Genomic DNA, 26,111 nt, shown 5'->3' on the forward strand with positions numbered 1-26,111 from the left:
TCTCGAGTACTTGTGATTATCATTTTTTGGCACCCACCTCAATGTCAGCATGACTGTGTTTGTCACAGGTTTTATGTGCTGCTGCAAGCAGGACTCAAATTAGGATTGGTGTGACCAAAGGACAATAGCTCTGCCAACAAGACAGACTTTTTTTGATCTAACTAGCAGATGCTCTGCTAGCGTCTCTCACTTTTTGCTTCTCTCTTGCCTAAATGACTGAAACCAGCCTGTCAGTGTGATTGTATTCGAGGGAGCTACAACTGTTTGCACAAGATCTGAATCTAGTCTAATACCTACTTTAATAACTGCTTCCAACAGCTACTTGTGAAGGCTCCAATGGTAAATTCCATTCAATATATCACAGCTTTAAAAAGCAGAGATTTTTCCAGAAATGGCTACTCTTTTTATAGAGGCTATTTTGCACCCTAGTGGTTTATTTTAGTTAGTAACGAATTGTTCCTGCACAGCCCTGGTCATCAATCACTTGCAAGAATAATATCGCAGGGGGAGGAGGCTGGAAAGAAACCCTGCTGCCGTTCAAACCTTGAATTCCCTTTTTTTCCCCCTCCCCCTTTACTTGAAAGTAGTTTTGGAAGAGGAAGAAACTACCAGACATATTAAAGACCTGGCATAAAATATTGGACCAGCTTTTCAGGTGTCACTGAGGGGCAGCGGGTCTCGAGGTGTCTCTCCAGCCCAGACTTAAGAAGATCTTAACTAGCTTTAGCTTTTCAAGCAAGCCTGAAGGCTACTGACTGCCAGTCATCCTGACAAGGTGATGACTAATGGGGACAATTAGCTCCCTCCCCTAACATGCTGTCTGTCATGGCGATTTCAAAGGGAGTAAGAACATTTTTCCCTAAGGAAACAGGTTGGCAAATGGGTTTGGGTCTGCTAAAGCTTTAGCGTAGTTTCATATTAACAAAATGTCAAAAAAGTTGCTCCAATGAAGGTTCAAGCCCATATTGTCTGTTTTGTAAATTCCTATTTGATTCATGTTCACGTATTGAAAAATTCACTCTATAGCCAACCTGCAATTCCACAAGAGTAAGCTGCAGAATTTCCATTAACTCCAAAGGGAGAAATAGACGTTTGTCCATTTAAAAAAAGCAACAGCTTTTTATATTTTAAGTAGAAACTAATTAACCCATAGAGGATGAGTTTAAAAGTAACAGCTGCTAGTAATTCAACTTGTTTCTATCTCTTTTAGAATGGTATCTCCAGTTTACAGACAAAATTGAGACACACCTGACATTAGCACCATTATCTAGCTGCTAATCATTAAAGCTAATGCTTACAGAAGTGCCCTGCCTCTCTGACTAATTGATCTTAGTACCCATCTCTCATAGAGCTGTATTTTCAGGTATGCTCAGTGCCCAGAGCACCAAGGCCAGTTTGTGATGCATATTCACTGCTGGATTTTAAGAAACATTCCTTCAGTTGGTCAAGTTAAAATATTTCCTTAGTTCACATTTCTTGGTGAACAAGCTCTTTTATAGCTGACTGCCTGCATCTCAGCAGAACTTGCTGAAAAGCAAGGAGAAAGACAGAGGAATTACCACCACTGACCTAGACTACTCTTTACAGTGACAAAAAAACATCAGACTGTAATCTAAGAGCCACTGTGAAAAGCTACATGACTAATCTGTATTTTAATTGTGTGACTGGTGGGAGGAAGAAGGGTGTAGCACAATAGTCAATTTATTGGAAGAATAATGTAGTCATTCAACAGGGCATTATTCTGAACTAATTTAAATGACAGTAGAGCAGCCCTCTCTTGACTTCAGAAAACACAAGTCATTCAAATTCCATATCTAATAATGAAATTGTTCCACTGACTTATTTGTTGACATAAATTACATATAGCTAATATGTTCCTGTTGCAGACCCTGAGGACTCTCTGTTTATGCTAAATGTGAATGTATTCTAGCACATGAATTACTATCCTCCTGCTTGCTTCTTGGGTGCCTCCAGAATAAGTAATACGTTGGCATAACTTTGCCATTTGTCAGCCAGCAGTCTGGTAGCACATTTGCTCGTCAATCTAATTTTAACCTTTTCTTATACAAGCACTTGGTATTCCATGTAAATCAACCAGACAGGCTGTCATTCAATAGGATACTGTCTTCATAGACTTCTAAGCTATGTACTCTATCATGTGTTCATTTTTAAGTAGCAGAGGAAAAGTAAAACTAATATATTACTTCTGGTTTCTTAATGCCAGAATGCCAGGAATCTCCTTATTACCACAATAGAGACAAATGATACGTCTAGCAGAGGTTTTGGACAATGGGCCTGGTAATGCGAATGCTGAATAGCACTTTCTGAATTGAAAGGCTTGTCCTGAATGGTAAGTAGTGCAAGGCATGTTTAAAGGCTTCATAGCACATATTCTAGGTCTTTTCCTATTATCACTGTAATTTGCAACTAAGAATACAAAAAAAAAAAAAAATACATTCAACTGATGAATTAAACATTTATTTATAAATTATTACTCTCTGGTTCCAACAAGTTCCTTCATGAAATACTGATGCTGACTGCAAAAGAGAACATAATTAATTTGAAATATAGATAACTTTGTGAATGCTCATTTCTTATGATAATTTGTGTAAATAACATGAAACATTTACTGGCATATCCTTTATTTTGTAAGGCTTTTCAGAAATCACTTTGGCTATGAAAATAGTATGCTTGAAGTTGAGCTGTTTTGTCAGGGTTGCTGTAACTATGCATCACCTCAATATCTTTTATTTTTTAAACATGAATGAAGGTCTATTTATGCAGCCTAAACCACATTCTGGCTTTTTCAGTTATTCATTTTCATTAAGAATGCTTTAAAAAAGCAATTCTGAAATTGTACTGCAATGATGGGTGGTGTCTGCTAAGAATTCAGTCTCACAGAACACCTGTAATTGTTCACTGTGTGGTACAATAGTTAACTGGTTTAATAATTATTAAAATTATAGTTTGACTGATCTAAATTTTGATTATTAATACTTTGAGACTATTAACACTGCATTACGTTTCACTCCACTCAGGCTGACAAAATAAAGCTACATATATTTAATACTAGATTCTGTTCTGAACCGTAATTTATGACACTGGACTTGGTCTGAGGCAGACCCTTAATAGTGCCTGCATGCCTCCCCAGCACACTGCCTAGCAGTCCCTTACCAAAGACCAGAAGTCTGTTCACTCCAGTAGCATTTCCTCAGGCCATACTCTCTTGTGCTAGTCCACACTTTCTTGTGCTGCTGTTTACTCCATCACTCTTTGAGTCCATCCCCACTGCCTTGTTTCTAGGAACAGTATGCACCCCAAAATGTGCCTCTCTTGCTGTGGAATTAATTAACTTGTGTTGATTTTCCAGGTATGAATTGTATCTAATGATAGTTGTGCAATTTCTACCACAAAGTTCTATTTCTGATTGAGGTGATACTGTAATAAAAGTAACAAGTATACTGCTTCTACTACCACCTCAAACATCTTTTGTATCTACAAATTAAGTACAGGTAATATTTGCCCATCATCATCTGAAGTGTTGTAAGACTTAACACTAGTTTGACCCACAGTTTTAGCCATAGATTAAGTAAATATCTTCAGGAATTTCTGGCTATCTTCAATAAATATACATCAGAAGAATTTGTCCCATAAAATATTCAGGTACTTCAGTTGCTTGATTTTGAACGGCAGGGGTAAACATGAATTTATCCTCCATTCTCCGATGGTGTTCTCACATGGGATTTGTTGGGCTTCTATATCTAGACTTTTTATGGCAAGCAGTTTTAATTCTCAGGGGTGCATCTAGGGAATTTCAGTATGGTCAGTAAGGTGGGCTGTCATAAGCAGCGATCTCACCTAGTTTGACAATATTAATTTTACATGTAATTTGTCCATTGCATATCAGCTCCTCTGCTTTACCACCACTGTTCTTCCAGCTGCAATCTTTACCTTGTTCAGGAAAGTGTGTATTACACATAAATATTTGCTCTGAAGAAAAGCAGTGAATTGGGGGGGGGTGTGGGGGGTGTGGAGTGACTCCATTTAATTACAAGAAAAATATTTTCTGGTCTTACTGTCTGTGTATTAAGGCACATATAGTTGTGTTTAGCAAACATCCTCTTTCCCTCTTTTCCACCATTCTTGATCTTTATGGATTACTGAGGAAATAAAATCAATCAACAGGATTAGAAGTTACAGACCTAAATATGGGCTGAATCCAGGCTCAGATCTTCATTTAAAAAGGAAATTAATTTTTATGTCTCTGCCTATACAAATAAACAGCAAAAATACAGTAATAGGTTGCTAGCACTGCAAAAAGCCTGGGTAATCTTTTTCCCTGGGATACATAACTAAGGACAAACTTGGTTCTAGTTATTAGCAGTGTGTTCCTCCAGGAATCAAAGGCAAAATCCAACCATCTCTATTGGAAGGTGTGATGGGCAAACCCAGTACAGAAGAGAATACAGTCTTTTTCTTTTCATGTGTATTTTTTATATAATTAAACCCCAAAACCCTTAAATGCTTTCTCAGGTACTGCTACCGAGACAGCTCTAAAAATTATTTCCCCAGAGCCATTAATCACACTATTCTGTTAATGTCTGTATGGTTTTTAATCTAGGCTCAGTCCCACCAATTAGATGGCAAGTCTATGTATCAAAGTCTAAATTCAGCTCACTTCATTGTTTATGCGATACTACCTCCAAAAAGGAAAAGCAGATGCCACCCACGGGATGAGTACAGCTCACAATTATCATTTCCAGCAACCTCAGTATTGAATCGGTGCACCAAAGGTAAGTGCCGCAACAACGTACTGTCAACCTGAGGTCGCATGTGTGTAGTCCCCGTATGAAAACTAATGAGAAAAGAGGATATTCTGTCCTCCCAAGCATGTATCTGGCATACTGGCTGGTCAGAGTCTGCATACCTGTCCTTGAATCATCAGATTAAAAAAGAAAGTGAAAGAATAATGTAGTGAAACTTACTTCAGCTAGACTCACTCTACTGAAAGGAAAATTTAGCAAGCTGCACTTAGGAAGAAACTACAGTTATTTAAGTAAATAAAAATATTAAAACCAAACAAAGAAACCTTCTCATATCTAGTAACTTATACGGTATCTGCGGGGTTTGGTCCAATATCTTTTGGTAAATTAACAGTACTTTTATGCTAAAAAGATCATAATGGCATATTGTAATTTTCCACTGTACTGACCATGGCCCTAAAATCATTTGAGAAGTTTTATTCCTAATTCTCATTAGAAAGTCATTCTGTAGACTTTTAAATTCCATTTTTAAGGTGATGTTACAGAATTCCCTAGTGTGCCACAGTCCTCGTGCCACATTGATGTTAAAAGCACAGGAAAAGGGTCTTTATGATTTGTATTATGTAAATACATATAAAGGCACATTAGTACCTGTTACATGGAGGTGGACTGCTGGGTTTGGGAGGTTTACAGTGCTGCTATCACCCTGGGTCTCACTCAGTCTGTGGGATGGCTCGGCCCCTCCTTATTTCACGCCCCCAGGCTGTGGCGAGCAGCTTTTTGTTCTTTCCGCACATGGAAGACGCTCTGCTTGGTGACTCACGTCTTGCCAAGGTGATTTATAACTCACAGTATCTGGCTAAGTGCAACTGACAGCCAGAAATGGGGGAGAGCAGGGAAGTGCACACAGCTCCTGGATAGGGGATTATGGTGTGCTTTCTTGCTGCATCCTTCCACATCCATGTTCTTCTGGCCTCTTAACCAACTGCCAATATACAACTTTAAGCCCTAATTAGCTTCCAAGAACATATTAAAGAAAAACCATGATGTGGGTTTATAAGGGGGAGCAAGTGTTACTGTTCCTTCAGAGTAGAATTTGTCCTCTGCTAGTTTTCACATCCAATTCTAAGAGGCTCTTACAGTACAACTTCATACTCCTATTCTGACCTGGCTGTCTCTCCTATCAATTCCACTTCGGGTCCATGCCCAGCTCCTTGAAGCTCTTCTGCTTGTTGTTTGTTCCCCTTCACTCTGAAACACCTCCACAGCTTGGATGCTCTTGGAGGAAATTGCCTTCTACCACTGTCTTTTCACACCCCAGAGGGGCTGGACTGAACACAGAACCATCTCCAGCCCATGGCAACTTTCTGTCAAAAAGCGGATGCAGGCACTGGTGACACTGACATTATAAAAGTAACCTCCGGCAGTCCCTATGGTGTACCTTCCTGGGGTCTGCTCTCCAGGCATGGTTCTGACCAAGTGCCACATTGCATCTCAGCTGGCCCCATCTAAGAGCGGCTCAGGACAGGGACAGGCTGAACAGAGCTAGAGTGGGGCACAGGTCTATGGGGGTGCCCTGCAACACCCTACATCACTCACCCTCCCGGGAACACCACAGCTGTGCCACTAGCTGCTGGTGGGTCACCCACGGGCACAACGCAAGTGAAGTCTGCTGAAGGACTTCATTCCTTTGGAGGCAGGGAGGGGAGAGGGCAATAACGGGTGTTTATATTGCAGCAGCACACCCATGTACTTGCAGCACAGGGCGAGTCAGAGCAGAGCCCCATTGCCTCCCGGCCTGCGTGCATCAGTCCAAAGTGCTGTGCCCCAGGCAGGGCGGGACGGATGTGATGAGGGAGGGTGGAGCATGAGCCAGTTGTTATCTTCCTACTTGAGTCTCACAGAGATGGGGTGGTGGCTTGATTTGTTACTGTAGGTAGAGGGAGAGTGGCAGTACTGTTGGTGAGGGTTTCCCAGAGTGGGGCTCCTCTGCCCCTGTAGCAAGGCACCCTGGCTGTGGCAAAGAAGCCATTGCAATGCTGACCCCCCTATGCCACCACAGGGTGCCCCAGGCACTGCAGCTCCCAGCCCTGCTCCACGTAATGCCCCTTTCCCTTCCTCTTCTCAGGTTTTTCCAGTCATCTACTATGTGCATCCCTAACCGTACATCTCATCCCTGCCTGCTTTCTCTCTGTTTCCCATTTTCTTACAGTGTTTTCCCAGCTCCTCATCTCCTGCTCAGGGAAACAATATATATACTAGGATGCTTCTGCTTTTCATGCCAGCTTCCCACTTGGTACCTTAGAAGAGAGTGTTGTATCTGTTTCCTGCTCTGATTCACAACCCAGCTGGTACTGATGCTTCCTTGCTTATTTCCTAAGGTAATTCTGCCTCCCTGCCACTTCTGGTTTTGTCTGGGGCTTGTCTGGGATTCATCTGTTTTTTATCCCAAACTAATTGTATTCTGCTACTCAGATCAAAGGGACTAGTTCTGTGTCTTAAGATAAACCTGCAATGCAGTTTATGGGGAAGAAACACCTTCAGAAAGTGTGTGTGATCTCAGCTAAAAAGCAATTGCATAAGAGGTGGAAGCACTGCAATGCAGAAAGAGAGCGGATTAGGATTATAGTGAATATAAACATTTCAGAAATCAGAATAGCTTCAATGTTATTCTTAAAAATAATGGATTAAGTGACATTGTGCTGTGTGGGGAAAGAAAATGATTACTTAAATCACTATTGACATACAGCACATGAATTTCCACTTGATTTTATGAACAGCCCCTATCATCATGTCTTGTGTGGACTGCCTCATGCTCATTGTACTGTGGGGTTAGACACACTGTCACCATTCCTATAAATAGCCTGCTTGATTATGAAGGACTATTAGTGTTTCCTCTGGGAAGAATAGGACTTTTCACTGGCATTTTAGGCCAGATTTCTTGAAACTTTCTGGTGGAGATAGGGTTTGGAGAGTAAAAAACTGTGCTGAAGAGAGTCAATAATCAAGGTATTAATGCTTGAAACACAGATGCCCAGTGAGCCTGGATAATTCACAGAGAAAATGGAAGTGTGATGGTGGTGTGCTTTTAAACAAGGAGGCTTGGCTTCAGGGCTGGCAAGGAGCAAGGCAGCTGCCATGAGGAGAAAGAGAAGTTCCCTGTGATCCAAAGGAAAGCGGAGCTGCAGCGCAAGGGCAGCTGAAACATTGGAGAGTTTGCTCTGCACCTGAAAGATGCTCATGCATACTGGGGACCAGCAGGTAAGGAAATGTGGTTTTCCATGTATTTTTGGAGCGAAGAAAGAAGCAATTACGTGTACAAAACCCTTGTGTTTCAGCTATCAGCTGTTCAGCTCTTAGTATGATCTTTAGAGTATGGAGAGCACCTGCAGGCAAACATCCTCAGGTTGGTTCAGTGGGGATGGATGTTTTTAAGCTTAGGGTGGGAGTGGGGATCCCTGGCTGTAAGGATATAGGTCATTTGGGCTGTGCAACCCTGTTTCTGTGAGTAAACGCACTGGAGACACCAAAGACAGTACGCATCCTGCTGGCCATGCAGTGAGGGAAGCTTTATTGCATGTCTTGTGGGAGGTCAAACACAGGACAGCAGTGAATGATAGGTTTGCTAGGTGTCTTCTGACTATTAAAAGTAACACCACCAATATATTTAGGGGTTTTCCTTACAATTAGCAACCAATCTGGAATTCAGACCCCACCTTCCGCAGCCTGGGAAGTTTCCAAGAGCCCAGTGAACAGCACCCTTTGTGCAAAAAGCAAGTCTGTGCACAAGAACATTGCCCTACAGAAAGGAAAGGAATAAATCATTACATTTGGGGATATGACTAACTTCTTCTGAACAGTGAGGAAAGCACCACGCTTGCCAGTTATCTCTTCTGTGAGTTTCCTCAGTTGTGGCTGTGGCCATCTGATGAGTGTTTCCCTTTCACTCCCAGCACAGCGCAGTCTGTCTGCTGTCAGCAGTTAATGAAGTCACTCGCAAGACGCCATTCCCCGGGGAAAAGCAGTGCTATGAATAAACCTGTTACTTGCGTCTGTGGTAGCAGTGCTCTCAGCACTGCTTCTGCCATGCGCCCATCTCTGATGATTGTGCCATTTTTCAGCAATGGTCTTTAGAGCTATTGCTATTCAGGATGCCAGGTCCTCTTCCTCCTTGCAGAGCTGTAGAGCTCAGCAAGTGCTTCTGCACTGTCCCCAGTGACAGATGCAGGCTCTGAGGTACACAGGTTCACCAAAAATGTGCAGAAAGTGAATGAGTAATCTTACCGCAGCAAGTACTTTTAATAATACGCACATCCTACAATAAGGAGGAAAAAAACTAAGCTAAGGAGGAAAAAGAAAGCTTTTTTTTTTCTGAGAACAGAATATTTCTATGCTACTGAAATAGAAAGGGAAACTGTTAATCTGATGAGAAGTACTAGAGAAATAAAATCAGCAAAAATACAGGTAAAGAATGATGATATGGTAACATATCATCCAAAGTATGCAAGATCATGTAAATACCTATTACAATTTGTAAGGCATACAGTCCTTGTTAGTGACGGCAAAGTCAGTGACTCTTCAATGCACTTTATTGGCTGAGTTTGTGGTTGAGATCTAACGAAAAATAATTTTACAGTTGAATACCTTTGTAAGAAAATTTGGCTAACAGTGCCAATAAATGGTCAAAAAGAGAAGAATTTAGTAAAATAGTGTGCAGTTTGAACATTATCTGTTCTCTCTTTGAGAGATGTGGGGGACAACTTCTTTTAAATGTGTGTGGGGTTGTTTTTGTTGTGTATGCAGATACTTCCTTTTCTTTTTACAAGACTTGATGCTCTTAATAGCCAACTCCAAATCAAGTTGTCAGAATTTTTGTTCTCAGAGAGCTAGGATGAGGTCTTTTTAGCATTTTGTTGGTTTTTCTGTGTTGTGATCTAAATGTCTGAACCATTCTGACATGAGCAGAGTTAAAATTGTTGTCTCATATATATCTCTGTTCAGGTGCCTCATTCTCCTGCTTGTATAAAAGCAAAACAAAAGAAGCCCTTGTTACTCATACTTTTCATGTTAATTAGGGATGGATGAATAAGTTTAAGTGATTCATGACTTACATTAAAATTTGATATCAGCCTTTAATGTGTTCAGCCTGACACATGGTGTGTCATATAATATTGATATATCTCATCAACCTGGCAATCTGCATCAGCTTGCCATGAAAGGAAAATGATAGAGTAGAACTGATCTACTTCTCTGTCAAAGTTTTAATTAAAACATTCACACTATCTGTTAAGAGTGAAGGGGCTTGGGGAAAGTCCCAAGATGTCTGTTCTGTCATTAGCAAGATTTCATTTTTGAGAGTTTAGGAGGATAGGAATACCCCTCTTAAATCAGACTTATGTGACCTGGTCAGCATCTCATTGGCATTCAAAACTCTCATCCAACTTGTTCTCTGTTATCCTACGTATAAGAGAACAAAAACTAATGCATCAGATTTTCCCATATGCTTGCCTAGCAGTTTTCTTCAGTAACAACTGAAGCAGCTGGGGTGGGTTCAGCAAACAGGCAGAGCAGGAGCATTGCTGCCCTTGCAACAGTTCTCATCCTTTTGTTTGGGGCACAGAAGTGCAAAACTGAGGGTAGGTTTCTCCTTAAGGGTTTGTTTCCCATTGCTGGCACCCAGACAGCCTAAAGGCTGTGACAAAGCAATACTTGTCCATTTGCAGGCTTGTCAGCGGGGAGGTAGAGCCTGATCAAAATGAGGTCTCATTTAGTGCTAGCTGCCGCTGAAATGAGACCTTGCCAGACTACCTAGGAACACCACTTGTGTGATAAAGCCTCTGGGCTGTGTCTGCAGAGGTGCCTTATTAAGGTCATATAGAGACTGTTTTTTCTTCTCTTAGCAGAACCATCTGGAGGGTAGGACTGCAAATGCTGCTGTCTCTCCTCAGGACAGAAAACCTACTTGTAACAATGATCTTTCTTTATAATTCCTAGAAGATGCTTCTTGCCCTCTTCAGTCCCATAGTGCCATTAGCTGCAGTTCATCTCATCCAGTGGCAATGGATATTAAAACCACAGACCATACCTCAAATGGTTGTTTAAAATCAGCTTTAGCAAGCTTTGCTCCCTCTCTGACCTTTTTCCTGGTTTCCATGTCTCCTGTGCTTGCCTGTCCTCAACCCAGGCTTTCAGGCTCAGATTTGGAAACCCTCTGCTCCTGACTGTTATTTTTCTGGCAATATTTACCAGCTGTCTTTGTAGAACTGAATCAAGGTCTTCATGATGCCTGTGCATTCAGAGTATTAACAGACATTGTAAACAGAAAAACGTTTGTCAGATTTCTCCCACAAGAGCTGCACTAAGGAATCTCTTCAGCCAGGAAGGCTGCCCAAGTGATGCTTGTGATGCTCGTGATGCTCGTGATGCTCTGTCTGACCCTGAGCCTTGACCAGTTGCTTTCTTCCAAGGAACAATCTTCCTCAAGTGTCACTGTAACAACAGAAAAAGCACAGTATCAGGATCATAAGGAAAATTATATACTAGGAAGACTGTGAACTTAGAAGAATGCAAGCAAAAGGCCAAGTCCTGAAAGATTCGTTAATACGTAAGTTCAGAAGCATGAGCTAGATCGAACTATTGTTACTCAACACACAAGCATAGCAAATAAATCTAAGAGGGTTTTTTTGAGGCAGCAGGAGAAGAAAAGAAAATGCTCCTATAAAAACAGCAAGGATGAATCAGATGGGAACACATGAGAACATAAATATCAGCTCAGGATGAGGGAAAGGTAGGCTTTATTATGCTGAGGGAGCAAACTGATGAAGTAGAAGATGTAGTAAACATGAGTGGTTTTATCAGTAATGTGACTGCAAGTATTGTGTGTGTCAGCACAGTCTGAATAAATAACTGCAATCTTTTGTTTGCTTTTGTATATGTTTAGAACTGTAAATACTGAACAACTTTCACAGAACGAGATAGAAATTGAAGACATCATGAGAACATGTTAAATAGGTACTTTCCACAAGACATTGTTAGCATATTCAATCCACTGCTGGCATTATTTATTAGATAATCTTGCTTGAAATTGTTACTATGATTTTGACTTGTAGGTCATGTACCCATCCCCTTTGATCTTCAGGTTAACATGACACGGGCAGAAGAGAGCATTTGTGTTTTTCCTACATGCGGGAAAGTTCACACTCTACAGAATAAGAAAGGAACTTCCCTAGCTTCAAAGTCTAGAAAGACAGCTGAAGAATTCAATGAACAAATGATGCTTTGGATTGATGCTTTTCTGGTTCAGATTTCTTCTGTGCAGCAGTAAGCACCTGATGTGCCCACGTTAAGAATCACTTTGCTCTTGACTGTTTCTATAGAAAACACAGTGAGGCACCTCCTGTGTGTTAGCCCAAGACCTGTGTTTGGTGTTCCCTGGAGGTCTGCTTAGCACCATGCTCATGGCTTGGCACGCTCCCCTGGTGCAACCACAAGATGAGTATTTGACCTGCTTGAATTCTTCCTTGGTCTCTGCTGTTGCTCTCAGACATTACTGAGCACAGCTACCATTCTCTGGGGTAAAAGGGCATTCAGATCCCTCTTCTAAGTTAATGTTCACTCATTAACCTCGTCACCCTTAGGTACATTTTTGCTTTAAAATTTTGCAATAACATTATGGTAGTTAGACACTCAAATGTCTCCCCAGATTAGGGTGGGCAGGATCTTGCTTTAATTGAGAGAGTCTCACCCACCAGATCAGCATCTCACTATAAATCAAAAGCAAAAATGATTTTTTTAAAGAATCACATCATAACTGACAGAAGTATAATAAATAACTGACAGCTATGACTGAGTGTCTGCATTGCTTCCCCAACATAACACTATGTTGTAGGCTGGCTTTGAGTAGGTTTTTCACACAATTTCAGGTAATGATTAACTTCCAATGACTAAAATACCTCCAGGAGAATTGATGAGACATCTCATGTAGTTACTCAAGTTAGCATATTCAAGCTTTCACTTTACCTCATTCGTTCAAAATTGGATTTACTTTAACTGAAGCTATTTCAAATCTACCCCATAAATATGAAATCAGAAGTACTATTACAGCATAATTCCAAGCTGAAATGATTGTATTCCAGGCAGATGCACACACAGTATGTCCATGCAGGTTTTTTCATATATTCAATTTACAAAACCGAAGGCATTTTAGCATCTGTGGCAATGCAATCATCTCTGGGATGAAACATAACTTTGTACCAACTCACACTGTAGGATAAAAGACTGAGGGAAGGAGCACTAAGAAGAACTAAGAAAGCAGGAGAAATCTGTTTGACAATGTTTGTTCAAAAGGAAAAGCTCCCACTGCAGCATTTCATTCCTGAAGAGGGTGTGTTAAAGCATGCAAGATAATAAAGTGCAGCAGATGTTTTAAGAATTGTTGTTATGAGGAGTGTTGTAGGGCATTTGAGAAGAAAGAGGATTTTTCACGCAAAATAGATGAACTCCAGCGAAGCAAATTTGGTATTATTTTTCTGGAACCAAGATTGCTGTAACTAGTGTCAATATAGTATAATGTGATTACAACATATAGCATGCTACAAAATAACACATCATAACAATATATGTTTATGTATCAGTACAATCAGTAAAATGTTTGTAAGCTAGCAATTAGGAGAGAAGCTGGGGAACAAGTGTAAATAACTTCCACGCCTGGCTCTAAAATACCAAATGGGAGCAAAATGGACAGGAAAAATCAGTACTGACACTGGTGGGAATGTGTTGAGAATGGCCCAGATGTCAGGAATAAAAGGGATGTCAGCAACGTAGTTTAAAAAGTTACACATTATCGTAGATGAGCGGAGATGTTTGTGTATGAATATTGTGTGGAGGCACAGGCTAGAACTGCAGCACCTGGGCTGATCCTAGATCTTCAAAGAATAGCAAATTCTACTGGATGGGTAATCTATGATTGAAATGCACTTGAATCAATGTGTGAGCTTTTAAGAAAACTAAAAATAAAACCAGAGGTATAGAGGCATGACTTGGAAACAATGAAGCCGCCTACAGAGGTGGGGAGAAGTGGCATGGGCAGAATGGAATTTGTCAAACTAAAGGTCTTTTGAAGGACTGCTAAGGAGCTCTTACACATGTCTAACACAGATGACTACAAACATGAAAGATCAACTCCCAAGCATTGTCTCATTGTAGGATATTTTAACGGCTCAGAAATAGAATATAAAGCAAATGTTGCTGATAACAGTAGAGCCAGTTATTCCAGGGTGTAATAGCTGGCAGATTTCATCATTAAGCAGTCACTGGGCTACCATGAAGCTATTCTAGATGGTCTTTGTTAGCTAGTGATGACATAGAGCAGCTGGTTGTAGAAAATAACCTAGCTAAAGTTACTCCAACTTTACTAAATTGAAAATAAGTGAAAGAAACAAGAATAGGCCTGTTGGATTTCTCAATATTTCTCTTTTTGAAGTGTTGTACCTGAAGAAACTAGTTAGTGATGTCAAGTGGATGAAGGTTCCAAATCTGAATATTAGAATCTCTTTAATTTTCATAGTATTTTTAAATTTTGCACTTTGCACTGTAAGTAGAGAGTGAAGGGTCCACCTTCACACTCTGGATTTATCCATCCACCTTATTGCATTAATAAATCCTTAAAGAAAAAACAGATATTAGGAGAGAGCAAAGAGAGTGAAAGTCATAGGAGAAGAAAACCCCACTGGCAAGGTCATCAATGAAAATGCTATCTTGGGAGCCACGAAGCAGAGGGTGCAGTCAAATCTGTGAAGTTTACAGAGTTATCATCTGTAAGCAAAATTTGAAAGACTGAAAGTTTCTTCTACCACACAAATAAAAGGGGGTCTAGTAAGTTGTAAGGATGGGATAGAGTTTAAAGATCATGTGGATAATACCCAAGCCGAATGAATTATTTTCCTTCTTTTCTATGAAGAGGATGGTACAGATCATAGATAAAAATAGATCAGGATGGGAAGAATCTGAAGAAATAAAAGCTAATATTTTCAATCTTGAAAAGTAAATCCAGAGTCTTGTAGTCCCATAGTGAAATGATGTCCATTATCACAAAATGCTGAAAGAATGAGCAAAAATTTCAGGCAGAGGAGCAGCTTTTCTTCAAAGATCTGCTAAAACAAATGAGAGAGGAGCAGAGGAAAAAGTGACTTCACATCTACAGCTTCATTACTCTGACCCGAGTGATATGGAAATTTTGCACACATTCTTGCAAGAAAGAATAAATAAGGAGATAAAATAGAGAAAATAGGTTGAAAGCTATAGATACTTAATACAATGTGTTAAGGCTGATGAAATGTATATATGATACCATCTGCTCTGGAAAGAGAATTACTGGGCTACCTAAAGTTTTGGTAGAAACTTTCATCAGACTTTAAGCTAGTCTCTGAAAATATTAATACTTTCATTGCTGCTAAAAGTGGCATGGTCAGATGAGAAAAATATCCATAACATTATATATACACATTGTGGGGGAACTTGAGAGCTGGAGGTGTGGGGTAGAATTTAATAGCACAAGTGCCAGCCCCCACACAAACTGAGGTGGAAATGGTTTCTGTTATAAACTGTGGTTTATCAGATGATCAAGAGAAGGACCATAATGTCTTGGTCAGTCATAGAAGGATGCTGAGACAGCTGGGATGGAGCCATGGGAAAGGCAAAAATTACTCTCTTTAGATATGATGCAGGAGACTTAAGGAGGAATGCATTAAGGATGGACACCGTTGTACAAGGCACAGGTCACAGCTCTTCTGGGGTACTGTGTATGGTTTGTCACCCATAAGTAGGAAAGGGCACTGAAAGAAATGCATAGTAGTAGTAGCTGACAGAACAAAGAATGAGGGATACACAATTGCTATCTATAAATACATCAAGTGGAGGGGAAAGAAGGGCAGGGCAAATACTAGGAAAGGAAAGAAGTTATTTAAGTTACCAGACAATGTTGTCATTTATACAAATGGATATAAATTGAAAGTCAGTCCATCCAGGCAGGAGCTGAGGAGGTTTCCAGCCATGAGAAGAGTGAAGTCCCTGAGTCTTCTAGTAAGAGTGACAGAAACAAACCGCTGTAGGTGAGGATAACACAATAAAATGGAACTTCTTTGCTTGCAAATTGGATGATGCAGAATTGACCTAATTGTTGCATATGCCATAAAGGTGAGTAGAGCCACATTCTATTCACCTCCCTGCCAGAGAGTTAAACAGTCTGAGTAGCCTTGTGATGGATTTTTTGTAAGTTTATTAGCACAGTTGTAAGATGAAAGGACACATCTACAGTATCTATGAGATCATTTGCATCTTGTGCCTTCTGCTTTGTACTGTTCTGAAAATAGTATTTGAAATTTCTGTTAATTTATTGGTTTTGATAGAAAGCACAACTCTATGGCCTCCTGTGACATATTGACATGCTACAAAATATTAAGAATTCTTTTTTAATTGGTTTAAGATTATGGAATCCTGTGTGCTAGGTGTCCAACAGAAGCACGACCACGTGGTTGAAAATATAAGATAAGAAGCATAAGGTATCAGTGGACCAAATATTATTGACAGTAGTTACATGATCAATCATTTTGAACTCCTGGAAAGCATTGTTAGGGAAGATCTGCCTTGCCTTATCTTTTTTTTTTATTATTTATCCAAAATACTTGGAATTGATTTAGTTGATTTTATTTTTATTTAGAGATGGTTCTATTTACATGTTCTTAGTCTTGCATGCTTTTAGTTAAATATATAATATTAACACTTATCAGTTCTTTAAGAACTACAGAAGCACCAATCGTTCTATGTAAGACTGTTCTTCCAGTGTTTCTGTTTACATGTGAGTAGACACTGTTGGTTTAAATTTCCTTTCTATTTCCATAAGAGACACGCACATAAAAGTAAGGCAAGATTTTCAAAATACAGTAATAATTTATACGGACAAAGATATTGGAAACAATCTCTGACATTTCAGAATCATGTAACTGAGCTTCTAACAAAGACACTAGAAGTCATGTTCTGTTTACTGTGAGAGATGAGATAGGAATTTGGAAAAAAACATGCTAACAGATTATAACTGTACTATAGCATAAACAACAAAAATTTTAACAGAGATCTGAATACCTCCAAAAGTTCTTACATATGTAGCAAGGCAAAATATTGCTAAAAGGTAATAAGGCTGTTGGTACCTGAATACCTTTTTCACATAATTTTTAAAGTAGTAATTTCTGTACTCTACCGTAACAGAGCAGCCATGAGATGGCAGCACTCTGCACAAAAGGCTCCTGAAACCCTAAATCCTGCTCTTTTCCCAGAAAACTCACAGCCAGGAGTGAATGGCCTAAACTCTTCGTGATGTAAATAGAAACCATGCTGGCCAAGTTCAGAACAGCTCCTGCAAAGCTTCAGAAACACAGCTGGTTTCAGGCAGTGCTTGAGCCTATTTTCCTTAGTAATTAGCAACTGTTTGGGTGCTGAGCTAAACATGCTTATCTGTTTAGGTTATGCTAGATTATCCTTATTCAAACCCTGTGTTTCAGCAAAGCACTGGACTTCTCTAGGTCTAAATACAGAAAGGTCAACTGTAAGATAAACTCAGTTTCCGTGTGTAATTGCAGAGTGGAATCACTTTTTACAAGTGATTTAATCCCAGCTCAGTGGTTCATAATTTACATCTGCATGTACCAGGCCTGAACACATCATTGTCTGCACAACCCCACCAGCTTTCTCAAAAGCAAGTCCTCCCTCTGCACTGTTGCCTACCCCAGCCTGCTGCAGGACTGTGTTAAAGCTTCACGTTTCTCTTGGTGCTGCTGAAACCCACCTGTCTCAGGACTCACTTTGGCCCTTGTGTAAATGGTACAGCAGGTCCAGTTTGCATTTAGCATTAATCTGAATAGAATAAGTCCCAGAAAGATCCTCAGCTAAAGTGCAGGAGGTCTGAGGTGCTGTGGAGCCAGCGCTCAGCGCAGTTCTCGCCACACAGCGTGCTCAGCCTTGCACCAGCACTGAACAGAGGCGCTTGCCCTGGTGCCCCGGTACCAGGCTTTTACAGCATAGGGAGAACAAGGTGTACTGTATAACTGTATAAAGCAAACAGGAACTGAGGCTAGATGTGATAGGCTGTGTGGAAATCCCCGTCAAGTTTTGAGTGTCCTGGCTGGCCTGCTGGCAGACCTGCTTGAATGCCAGTGATTTTCCCACTGGTTTCCCTTGAGCCCTTCTGCAGTTCAGAAGTTGATTATTTCACTTTGGGTGTGAGAATGTATTCAAATCTGAAAGGCAGACAAATCTTTCAGGGTGCTCACCCATTGAGGGAAACCAGGAACAAAGGTTTGCTCACACCCTCGGCTGGAGCCAGCCCAGTCAGAGCTGTGGGCAAGGTAAATACGAGTGGGAAAACACCCCAGGTGTTGCCTGCCTGTTCACTGCTCACTTGGTGAGCAATTCCTTCTTCTTCCTCCTTCTCCTCTCTGTTCAGAGGTAGGCTGTTGACTTCAATCTCTGCCCTCATCTAGCAGCAGCACACTGCTCTGGCAATGAGGAGAGACCAGAGTGTGAATCATGGCCTGAGTCATGAATCCCAAACACCACACTTTGCTCAGAGCTGGAAGGGGAAAATTCCTTTCATCTGTGTGACTCTTCAGCTCCTGCAACCCACTGGAAGGAGCTACAGACACCCGTCATCTTCTTCTAAAGCCACTCTCCACTGAGTGTAGCTGTTCTTGCAAACAGTACCTGGAGAGGAGATGAAGAAAGGCCTTTGCCTTTCCACATACCTACCCACACCTCTGGTGGACTCTGTGGCTTACCCCACACAGCAGTGTTTTGGTCCTAGGCTTCTATCAGCGTACGATATTAGTACACCACAAAACATGGAAGCTGGAGTGAAGCTGCTCAGTCACTGTACACTCAGATCTTAATTTACTACAGGCTCCATGGTGTTTATAGGGGTCCTGAATGCTTCCTCTCTCTGTGTTTTAGCCAGCTCTCCCTAAGTATTGCCAGGACCTATGCTGCAGCAAAGTTAGAGTCATGACAGTCCTTCCAGTGTCATTGCAGTGTTTGTGTGTGGTTTCTGTCTGTGCTGGGTTGGCGTGTTTGCAGGACATTCACACCACTATGTGGCTACTCAAATCACCTCTAGTTCCTTAGAGAGGAATCTAAGTTTTAAGCATCCTCTGAAACACTTGCCATTGCCGTTCTTTGGAACTGGGTCTGTCAGCCTGCTGAGAGATATATTTGAGGGTAGACTTTCTGAAGAAAATGCCTTCCATTTCTGCTGGTGCAAGAGTCTGGAAGCATTGACTGTGCAGCTACAGAACATATGTCTTCTTTGGGAGAAAAGTATTTTAAACACTCATTCTGTAGACTTTTGCATATTCTTCTGTTATCTTTCAGGTTAAAAAGTTTGACCAAAACTTAGAAAGTCTGCTCTGATTTCCCCATTAGAGATCCTCAGGACCCTTCTAGATGGATTTGATTTGGAAGCCAGCCAGGGAGAGAATAAAGGCATCAGATGTTTCAAATTCAAAGCAACCTGCCACGGACCTAAGGAGTGTAGCCCTTTTGCCTCTTGCAGATGCATTGAGGAGGTGAACATTGCCTTATATGATGGAGAGAAAGGAGACACCACCTCACTGCTTCCAGTCCCACAGAACTCTCTGATGAAGGGCAAGACATAAGAAATGAAGTGTGGGAGAAACTTTCCCCCACCTTTGTAAATGCTCTGAGAACCGTCTCAGCTCATGGGACCTTCAGACTTTAAATTGTTCTGTATTTTTTCAGGATTTCAGGGTGGAGTGTGTGTGAGAAGAGCACTGGGAATTAAGAGCTGGGTTGTGTGTGAGGCTGAGAGATAACTCCCAAGAATTTCTCCTCTATAGGGATAGCTCTCCAGCTTCAAATTGAAAGACGTTTTCCTTGCTCTGATGACTGTGGGACGTACTGATCTCTTACGTTGACTGATAAGCTTTCACTAGAGCTAACAGACCTCCTCTTCCAGGTTTTGTCTAGCATAAAAGGAGCTAGTTGCTGTTTTCTCTTGGGAGGGTCTCCCTCTATGTGTATAATTATGCTGCATCAGTTTATAAGCTATTTGCAGGAGAGACTGGTATTTTTTCTAAAATGGAGTAATTTTTAGATTTGCATGGGCCAATGGTGAGGAGGGCTTCTGTAAGCAAACACTTCCCATTCTGGAACCTCTGCAGATCTATCACAAGGCTGACTTATGCATTCATCTCATTGTGACAGAAAGGATACACCACTGTTCTAGAGAAAAAATACCCACTATTATTAATGAAATGCAACTTGAGTCTAATGTTTTTTAGTTGATTTCTTCTTCCCTGTCCCCAACATTAGCTTGCTTCCTTTCTGTACCTCAATATTCCATGTTTGTTACCTGCCAGTGAATTTGTTAAAGATTGACTGGACTCTGTCTTCCAAACCTTATAAAGAAGGGGGACCTTGCTGTCAGACCAAGCAATGCCAGGACCACAAGGACTTTCATGCATCCTCCCCACATCAGCACTCCAAATTGCAATTCTACTCTTCCAGCATGTGTGATAGCTAAAGACAGTAAAGCATTAAATTAGTAGAGGAATTTCCTGGTCAACTTACCTTTAGATATAACACAAGATATTTATTTGGTGATGTTTCAAAACAAAAATCATCAGTCAGCTTCCTGCCTAGGTTTCCTTGCCTTGCCCAAGATCTACTCTCGGTACGTGCTGTCTCCCTTTCCAGACCTCTCTTAACCTCTTGTTTCCCTATCACTGAGGGGATTTTTTGCCACTCTTCCCAGTCTTGTGAGCTTCCCATTGTGTGAGATTTTAAAAATCAAATCTGACCTTGATTTTTCTCTCTTATTTCTCCCTGTGTGTTTCTGTCATTTTTTGTTCTACTACTTTCTTTTCCTTTTCTGCTCTCTCCAGTCATTCTGTCCTTGCCAAGACATGTATAAAATATTACCACACAACCAAATGGGGAAACTGATAGCATCAAACAGAATTTGTAAGTTTTATGTAGGCTGTATTATTTATTCTCCCTACACTACAAAGTTCTATATCATCTTGAACCTAAGGATAAGCATTTGCTAACTGCCAGCTGTTCAGCTGGCTGGCCTTTAATCTGGGACACTGCTGGTGTCTGGCACCTTTTGGTGGCTGAAGGGCTGCCACCAAGTCATTTGAGCACATGGATTGAAGTGCTGCTACACTACCAAGGCCTAGTAAGACCTACATAGTGACCTTCTACGTTGAGAGGAAAAGCTGTGGGTTTCGGAGCTCTGCAAGCAGCAGTATTAAAGAACATGCACACAAATGTAAATTTAAAACAGTAAAATAAGATTCTTTGGATTGTACTTAACAGGAAGATTTTTTTTTCCTAGTAGGAACAAGCACATTCAGTTGATTCCACGTCTTTTTGACCTTCCACAGTTACAGTGTCCTCACGGAGTTGCATCTTCACCAGCTGAAGGAGCATAATCTAACCGATCTGTTTTCATGGCAGAGAAAATTGCTGTAGCTGAAAAAGTGCTTTACAAAGGACACTCCAAGGTATAAAAAGCAATAGAAGGAGGCTTAGGAATGCTGTTGTAAACAGAAGTGTTGAGATACTGTCCCACAACAGCCTAAACTGGGATAAATTCAGCCTAACATATTCCCGCCTTTGCTGCCAACTCTGCCTCTCTGCCCCTTTCCTAATCCCTCCCTTGACCTTGCCACTCACTCTGGACTGCACAGCCACACAGTTCAAGGAACCCACCTAGGTGAAAAGCAGCCTCCCGCCTTCCCCATGGAAGGTGACTGGATTTCAATTGGATCAGTTTGAGTCATTTCACGGTTTGTTTGAACACGAGTACTGGTAGGAGCAAAGGAGCGGGAACACAAGGGCAGAGCAGAGGTAGTCTTGACGTAATCCACGTTGAACTGCTTTGAAACTACTCATAGACTGTGTAAATACTAGTAAAATTGGATGTGCCTGGGAATATTTCCAGGCACTAGAATGAGATTGCCTCTGCTATTAAACTGCTAAAATGCTCCCTGGCATGAATTTGACCTCTTTCAATTAACACTCTGCAAACAATTTCTGGGCACAATTTGGTTGCTAGAATGGTCCCAACAGGCAATTTGCAAGCATAAACTCAGGTCTTTCTGTGCCAGTTGGCCTCAGTGCCCAGGAATGTTTTCAGGCGTGTTGAGTTTAGTATAGACCTATCCCTACCTTTATATCCTGCCCCAAGACTGCAGCTACCACCGTTGTGAAAACAGAGGTCTGAGCCTGCCAGTTTTCTTGGTGAGAGCAACCTAGTCCTTGTGAGCTAACTTTGGTAGGGTTTCCGACTGTAGAAAAAAAGGATACATATTTTCAGGCTAGCAACACCCACAACAAAATTATCATTTTATGCTGCACTGTATAGAGTCGCGTATGATAAGAGAGGGGCTGTCCTGAACAAATGATTTTCAAAACAGACAATAGCAGAGCATGAAAGATGGGGAGAGATGAAATCTGCAAATAGGAAATTTTATTTCCTTTTAATAAGGTTGTAAGAAATGCATGTTTTGCCTTTTCTTCCGGGGATCATGGGGGAAAGAAAGATATCAGAACTCGTTATATTGTTATATCTAAGCTATAGAATATTTAGTCACTTATGACATAGAGTTAAAGCTGACATGAAGTTTTTTCCAAGCAGTTGCATAATTGAGGATGCAATTATTCCTTCTTCTACATATTAACAAAAATACCACAACTGCAGCATTTCGTTTTCAGTTTGCAGTGTTAATAAAATAAATGTACTCTCCACCTTGAACCACTGAAGCCAGGTCCTCAATTGTAATGAATGATTGCTTTTTTGCATTTGTTTTTGTTTTTTTTTTTCCACAGGCACCTTTAGAAGTTTTGCTCCACAACAGGAAATCTGAAAAAATGGGATTTTTACATCTCTCCAGGTATGCTCACTTGGCAGTCGTAATGCTCCATCAAGCTAGCGCACTCCATGAGGGAACAATAAAAGGCGTTTTTTTAGAGGAGCCTTTAAAGAGTTGCTGTGCACACAAAACCCCTCCGCCTTGGCTGGGTTGCTCTAGGACCCAGAGTGACTGGGATTGACAGAAATCTGCACCTGAATGAATTTCCCCTTATACCTTATAAGGAATCCAGGGAAACAAGGAAGTGATAACCATGTTCATGTTACTTTACGCACAGCTTGCCTCTTTACCTGCCCAGGTAGCCCTTGTTTTCACTTTAGTCATACTCTGTGATGGTAGGGCTGAAGTTTCCTTGCAATCTGGTGTAGGTGACACCTGAAAACATACCCTCCAGGACTGAGTGATTTTTACGACATTCTACCTTTCTGCAGATGATAATTAACACGCTAATACTTTCTTGTCACGCAGCCAGCACTGAAACCGAATGGGGATTGAATTGCTTTGCCTCTGTTTCCTGTTTCTGCACAGAAATAACTATGTGCAAGGTAAGGCTCAGGGACAGAGAAATCCATTTCAAAACCATTTTTGCATTGTTTCTTGCTTGAATTTGACACAAAATCACTTTCTGTCTTCAATATTTAATCATTGCTTTTTGTTTAATGACTTTTTTTTTGTTTGTTTGACAGACTGCTGTAGGGCTGCCCTGCAAATTCGCCTAAGATTTATGTGGTCATTATGTAGCACAACATATATGAAAGAGATGGGCATTTGAGCAATTTTGCTTATATTAATCACAGCTTGATTTGCTGAGAAACTCGATACTATATATGTGACTGAGTGTTTCATTGGTACTTGCATGATAAATTAAAATCATATCAAGTATCTACAGATGTGAGTGAAGCAATTTTAAGCATATAGAGTGAACATAAATCTGCTCTTTTAGTACCCCTGCTTATATTGGAAATGTCGTACCTACACCATAGCAGAAACACATGTAACACTATCAGGTGCACAGGAGAAAACAAGTAACATTTTCTCAGCGGATGGCATCCATAAAACATGCAAAAGTGAGTATGCTGATTGCCAGCAATTGTGTGATTTTAATTTTAATTAGATTGTAAATCTACTAATAGAAATACTTTTACAAAGGAATTTTATCAGTAATCTTAAATATGGTTAAAAGTGTCCATTTTTCACCTCTCACATTCTCTAAAAGCCAACATTCTTCATGTGCTGAATGATTAAACACATTATTAATATTTTTCTTTATCTTCTTGGATTTAAATTTAGGGACATGTTCTCAGGAAAGTGCAGTGACTTGTGAAGATTGTTTGCTTTCCGGACCACACTGTGCTTGGTGTTCTCAAGAGGTAGAGTAAATGATACAAAAAAATTTCAAAGTAAGACTTGAAGTGGATGTACTAGCTCTGAATGATGAAGTATTGACTTAATTGGGACAGTCTGTGGTTTTGTAATGCATGCAGTGCTTAGTGAAGCCTTCCTGGGAATCAAAAGTGGAATTTTATCTAGCCTTTATGGTCTATTGTTCACAGCTTTGCTGCTCTGTTTTTGTTTTGTTTTGTTTTTTAAAGACAACCTTCCTCATCTAAGGCAGAAATAAAAGTGCTAGCAGAGGGGCTCAGTTCATCAGCCTCAGGGCTGACTCACTCATGGTGCTGATGATGAAGAACTAGACATCAAGTCAGAGACCAGACTCCATCTTATACATTACATGCAAAGCCAGACACTGTAAACAGAAGGTGCTTCAGTCAGTTTGCATATACAAACGACTAATATGTGGTTGATTTTAAGTATGATAATACTGTCAGTTTAATAACTAGCATGATATAGTTGTAAGTGCTTTGGTTAAAACATGAGGCTTAAAAAAGAAACCTGGATTTTTCCCCATATACCTGTTGCAGACTCTCTTTGTAACCCCATACAAGCCACTTAACATCTTTGTGTTTAAAACTTTCACCTGTAAATGATGCTAAATAATATGTCCCTACTTCACAGTAAATGTTCTAGGACTTATTTTGTGTAAGCAAGATATCAGCTATCACAATTAAAAACTTGCCAGAAATAATAGAGAAATAAAGTCTTTTTCATTATAGATTCTGATTTACACCTTTGCTGTTAAAAATATTTCTTGTTTTTCTGAATAGCAAAATGATAGCTAGGATGAGACTAACATAACTGCTTCATGAAGTAGCTGACAAAGACTGAACAGCAGGGTTTTTTTTTAAAAAAAGTTTTCCAAAAATAATATAGCAGTTTGCAAAAAAAAGTTCCTATGGGGAAAACCCCAGCCACAGTAGTGTGTTTGCAGTAGTTTTTATGTTTATATTTAACAACCAAAGCTGAAATGAAATTTGATCACAGAACTTTGACTCCTGCCAGGGATTTTCAGAAAACAAAATTGAAACACAATTTCATGATAATAAATAAATAAATAAATAAAAGTTTATCCATTGAAAGCTTCAGAGTAGTAAACATGATTTTTCAACTTGTTTGTAGGCTCATTCACTTGTTTCCTAGACAGCAACACATCAAGAGTGCCAAAGACATAGGAACTTTAGTGTCAGAGTAAACACAAGTGCCTCCAAAGAAACCATTGTTTACTGTAGGATAAAAACGCACCTTGCAATTGTATTTGAAACATGAGTTTGACTTTTCACATGTTTTGAAAAGTCAGAAAGCATGTAACTAAAGGAGATGATATGGATCTCCCTGTGAAAGTTTTATAATGGTACATGACTCCTATGAGCATTGTATTCAAGAAGTAGTTGGTGAGATTGAACCACTTTTCAAATCAGGTGTCTTCCCATAAAGTATATAAGATCCCTGATAATTTTCAGGCATGAAGGGTGGCATTTTGGTGGACAGAAGGGTCCTAGTTCTGGTTTTAATAGGTTCTAAGTAAATTTGTTTTGCTTTGGATGGGAAGTTTTTCAGTGGACTGAATCTAGGAATATCTGTGGCTTAATGGCTGAACCCTGGATTCTCACCCAAATCCAGGAGAAAAGAGCAGCCCCATGTATGGGCTCATTACCATCATCCAGCAATTGAATGTTTTGGTGCTGTTTCTGCTGGGCATTGATGAGATTTTGGTCAAAAGGTCTTGCAGGCCAGAGCAGTGTCCAGTTCAGAGGGCAGCTGACTGATTTTGAAGATCTAAACTCTAGACATAGCTCTAGGAAATGGTAATAAGGCACAGAAGCCTCTTTGTAGCCATTAATTTCTGCAGCAGTGTTGTGGAAAGGAATGCATATCAAGTGCTTTGAAATGGGTAACAAAAATAAACTGCAAGCTATCTAACCAATATCGATAGGGCTTGTGATTTCCTCCAGATGAGAAAAGGTCAAGTAGGATGGTGGGCCAAACATAACCAGATAGATGTGGGCAT

At 40.4% G+C, this 26,111-nt stretch overlaps 1 protein-coding gene across 2 annotated transcripts in view; it reads left to right on the forward strand.

Moving 5' to 3' along the window:
- Positions 1 to 7,701: 7,701 nt before the first annotated feature.
- Positions 7,702 to 26,111, forward strand: part of ITGB6 (integrin subunit beta 6) — a 49,226-nt gene continuing 30,816 nt past the window's right edge. The window contains exons 1-4 of one of the 2 annotated variants that reach the window (XM_062611079.1): positions 7,702 to 8,024; positions 22,662 to 22,726; positions 23,174 to 23,250; positions 23,996 to 24,075. In XM_062611079.1, coding sequence (XP_062467063.1) covers positions 23,190 to 23,250; positions 23,996 to 24,075 — 141 coding nt within the window. In that variant the 5' untranslated portion in view covers positions 7,702 to 8,024; positions 22,662 to 22,726; positions 23,174 to 23,189. Of the gene's footprint in view, positions 8,025 to 22,661; positions 22,727 to 22,792; positions 23,251 to 23,995; positions 24,076 to 26,111 lie in introns of those variants that run through there. The other variant, XM_062611080.1, reaches the window with a different exon arrangement.

Source organism: Pezoporus occidentalis, unplaced genomic scaffold (assembly GCF_034315485.1).
Source record: "Pezoporus occidentalis ecotype Australia unplaced genomic scaffold, CSIRO_AGI_Poc_V1 ctg150, whole genome shotgun sequence".
In the NCBI taxonomy this organism is placed as follows: domain Eukaryota; kingdom Metazoa; phylum Chordata; class Aves; order Psittaciformes; family Psittacidae; genus Pezoporus; species Pezoporus occidentalis.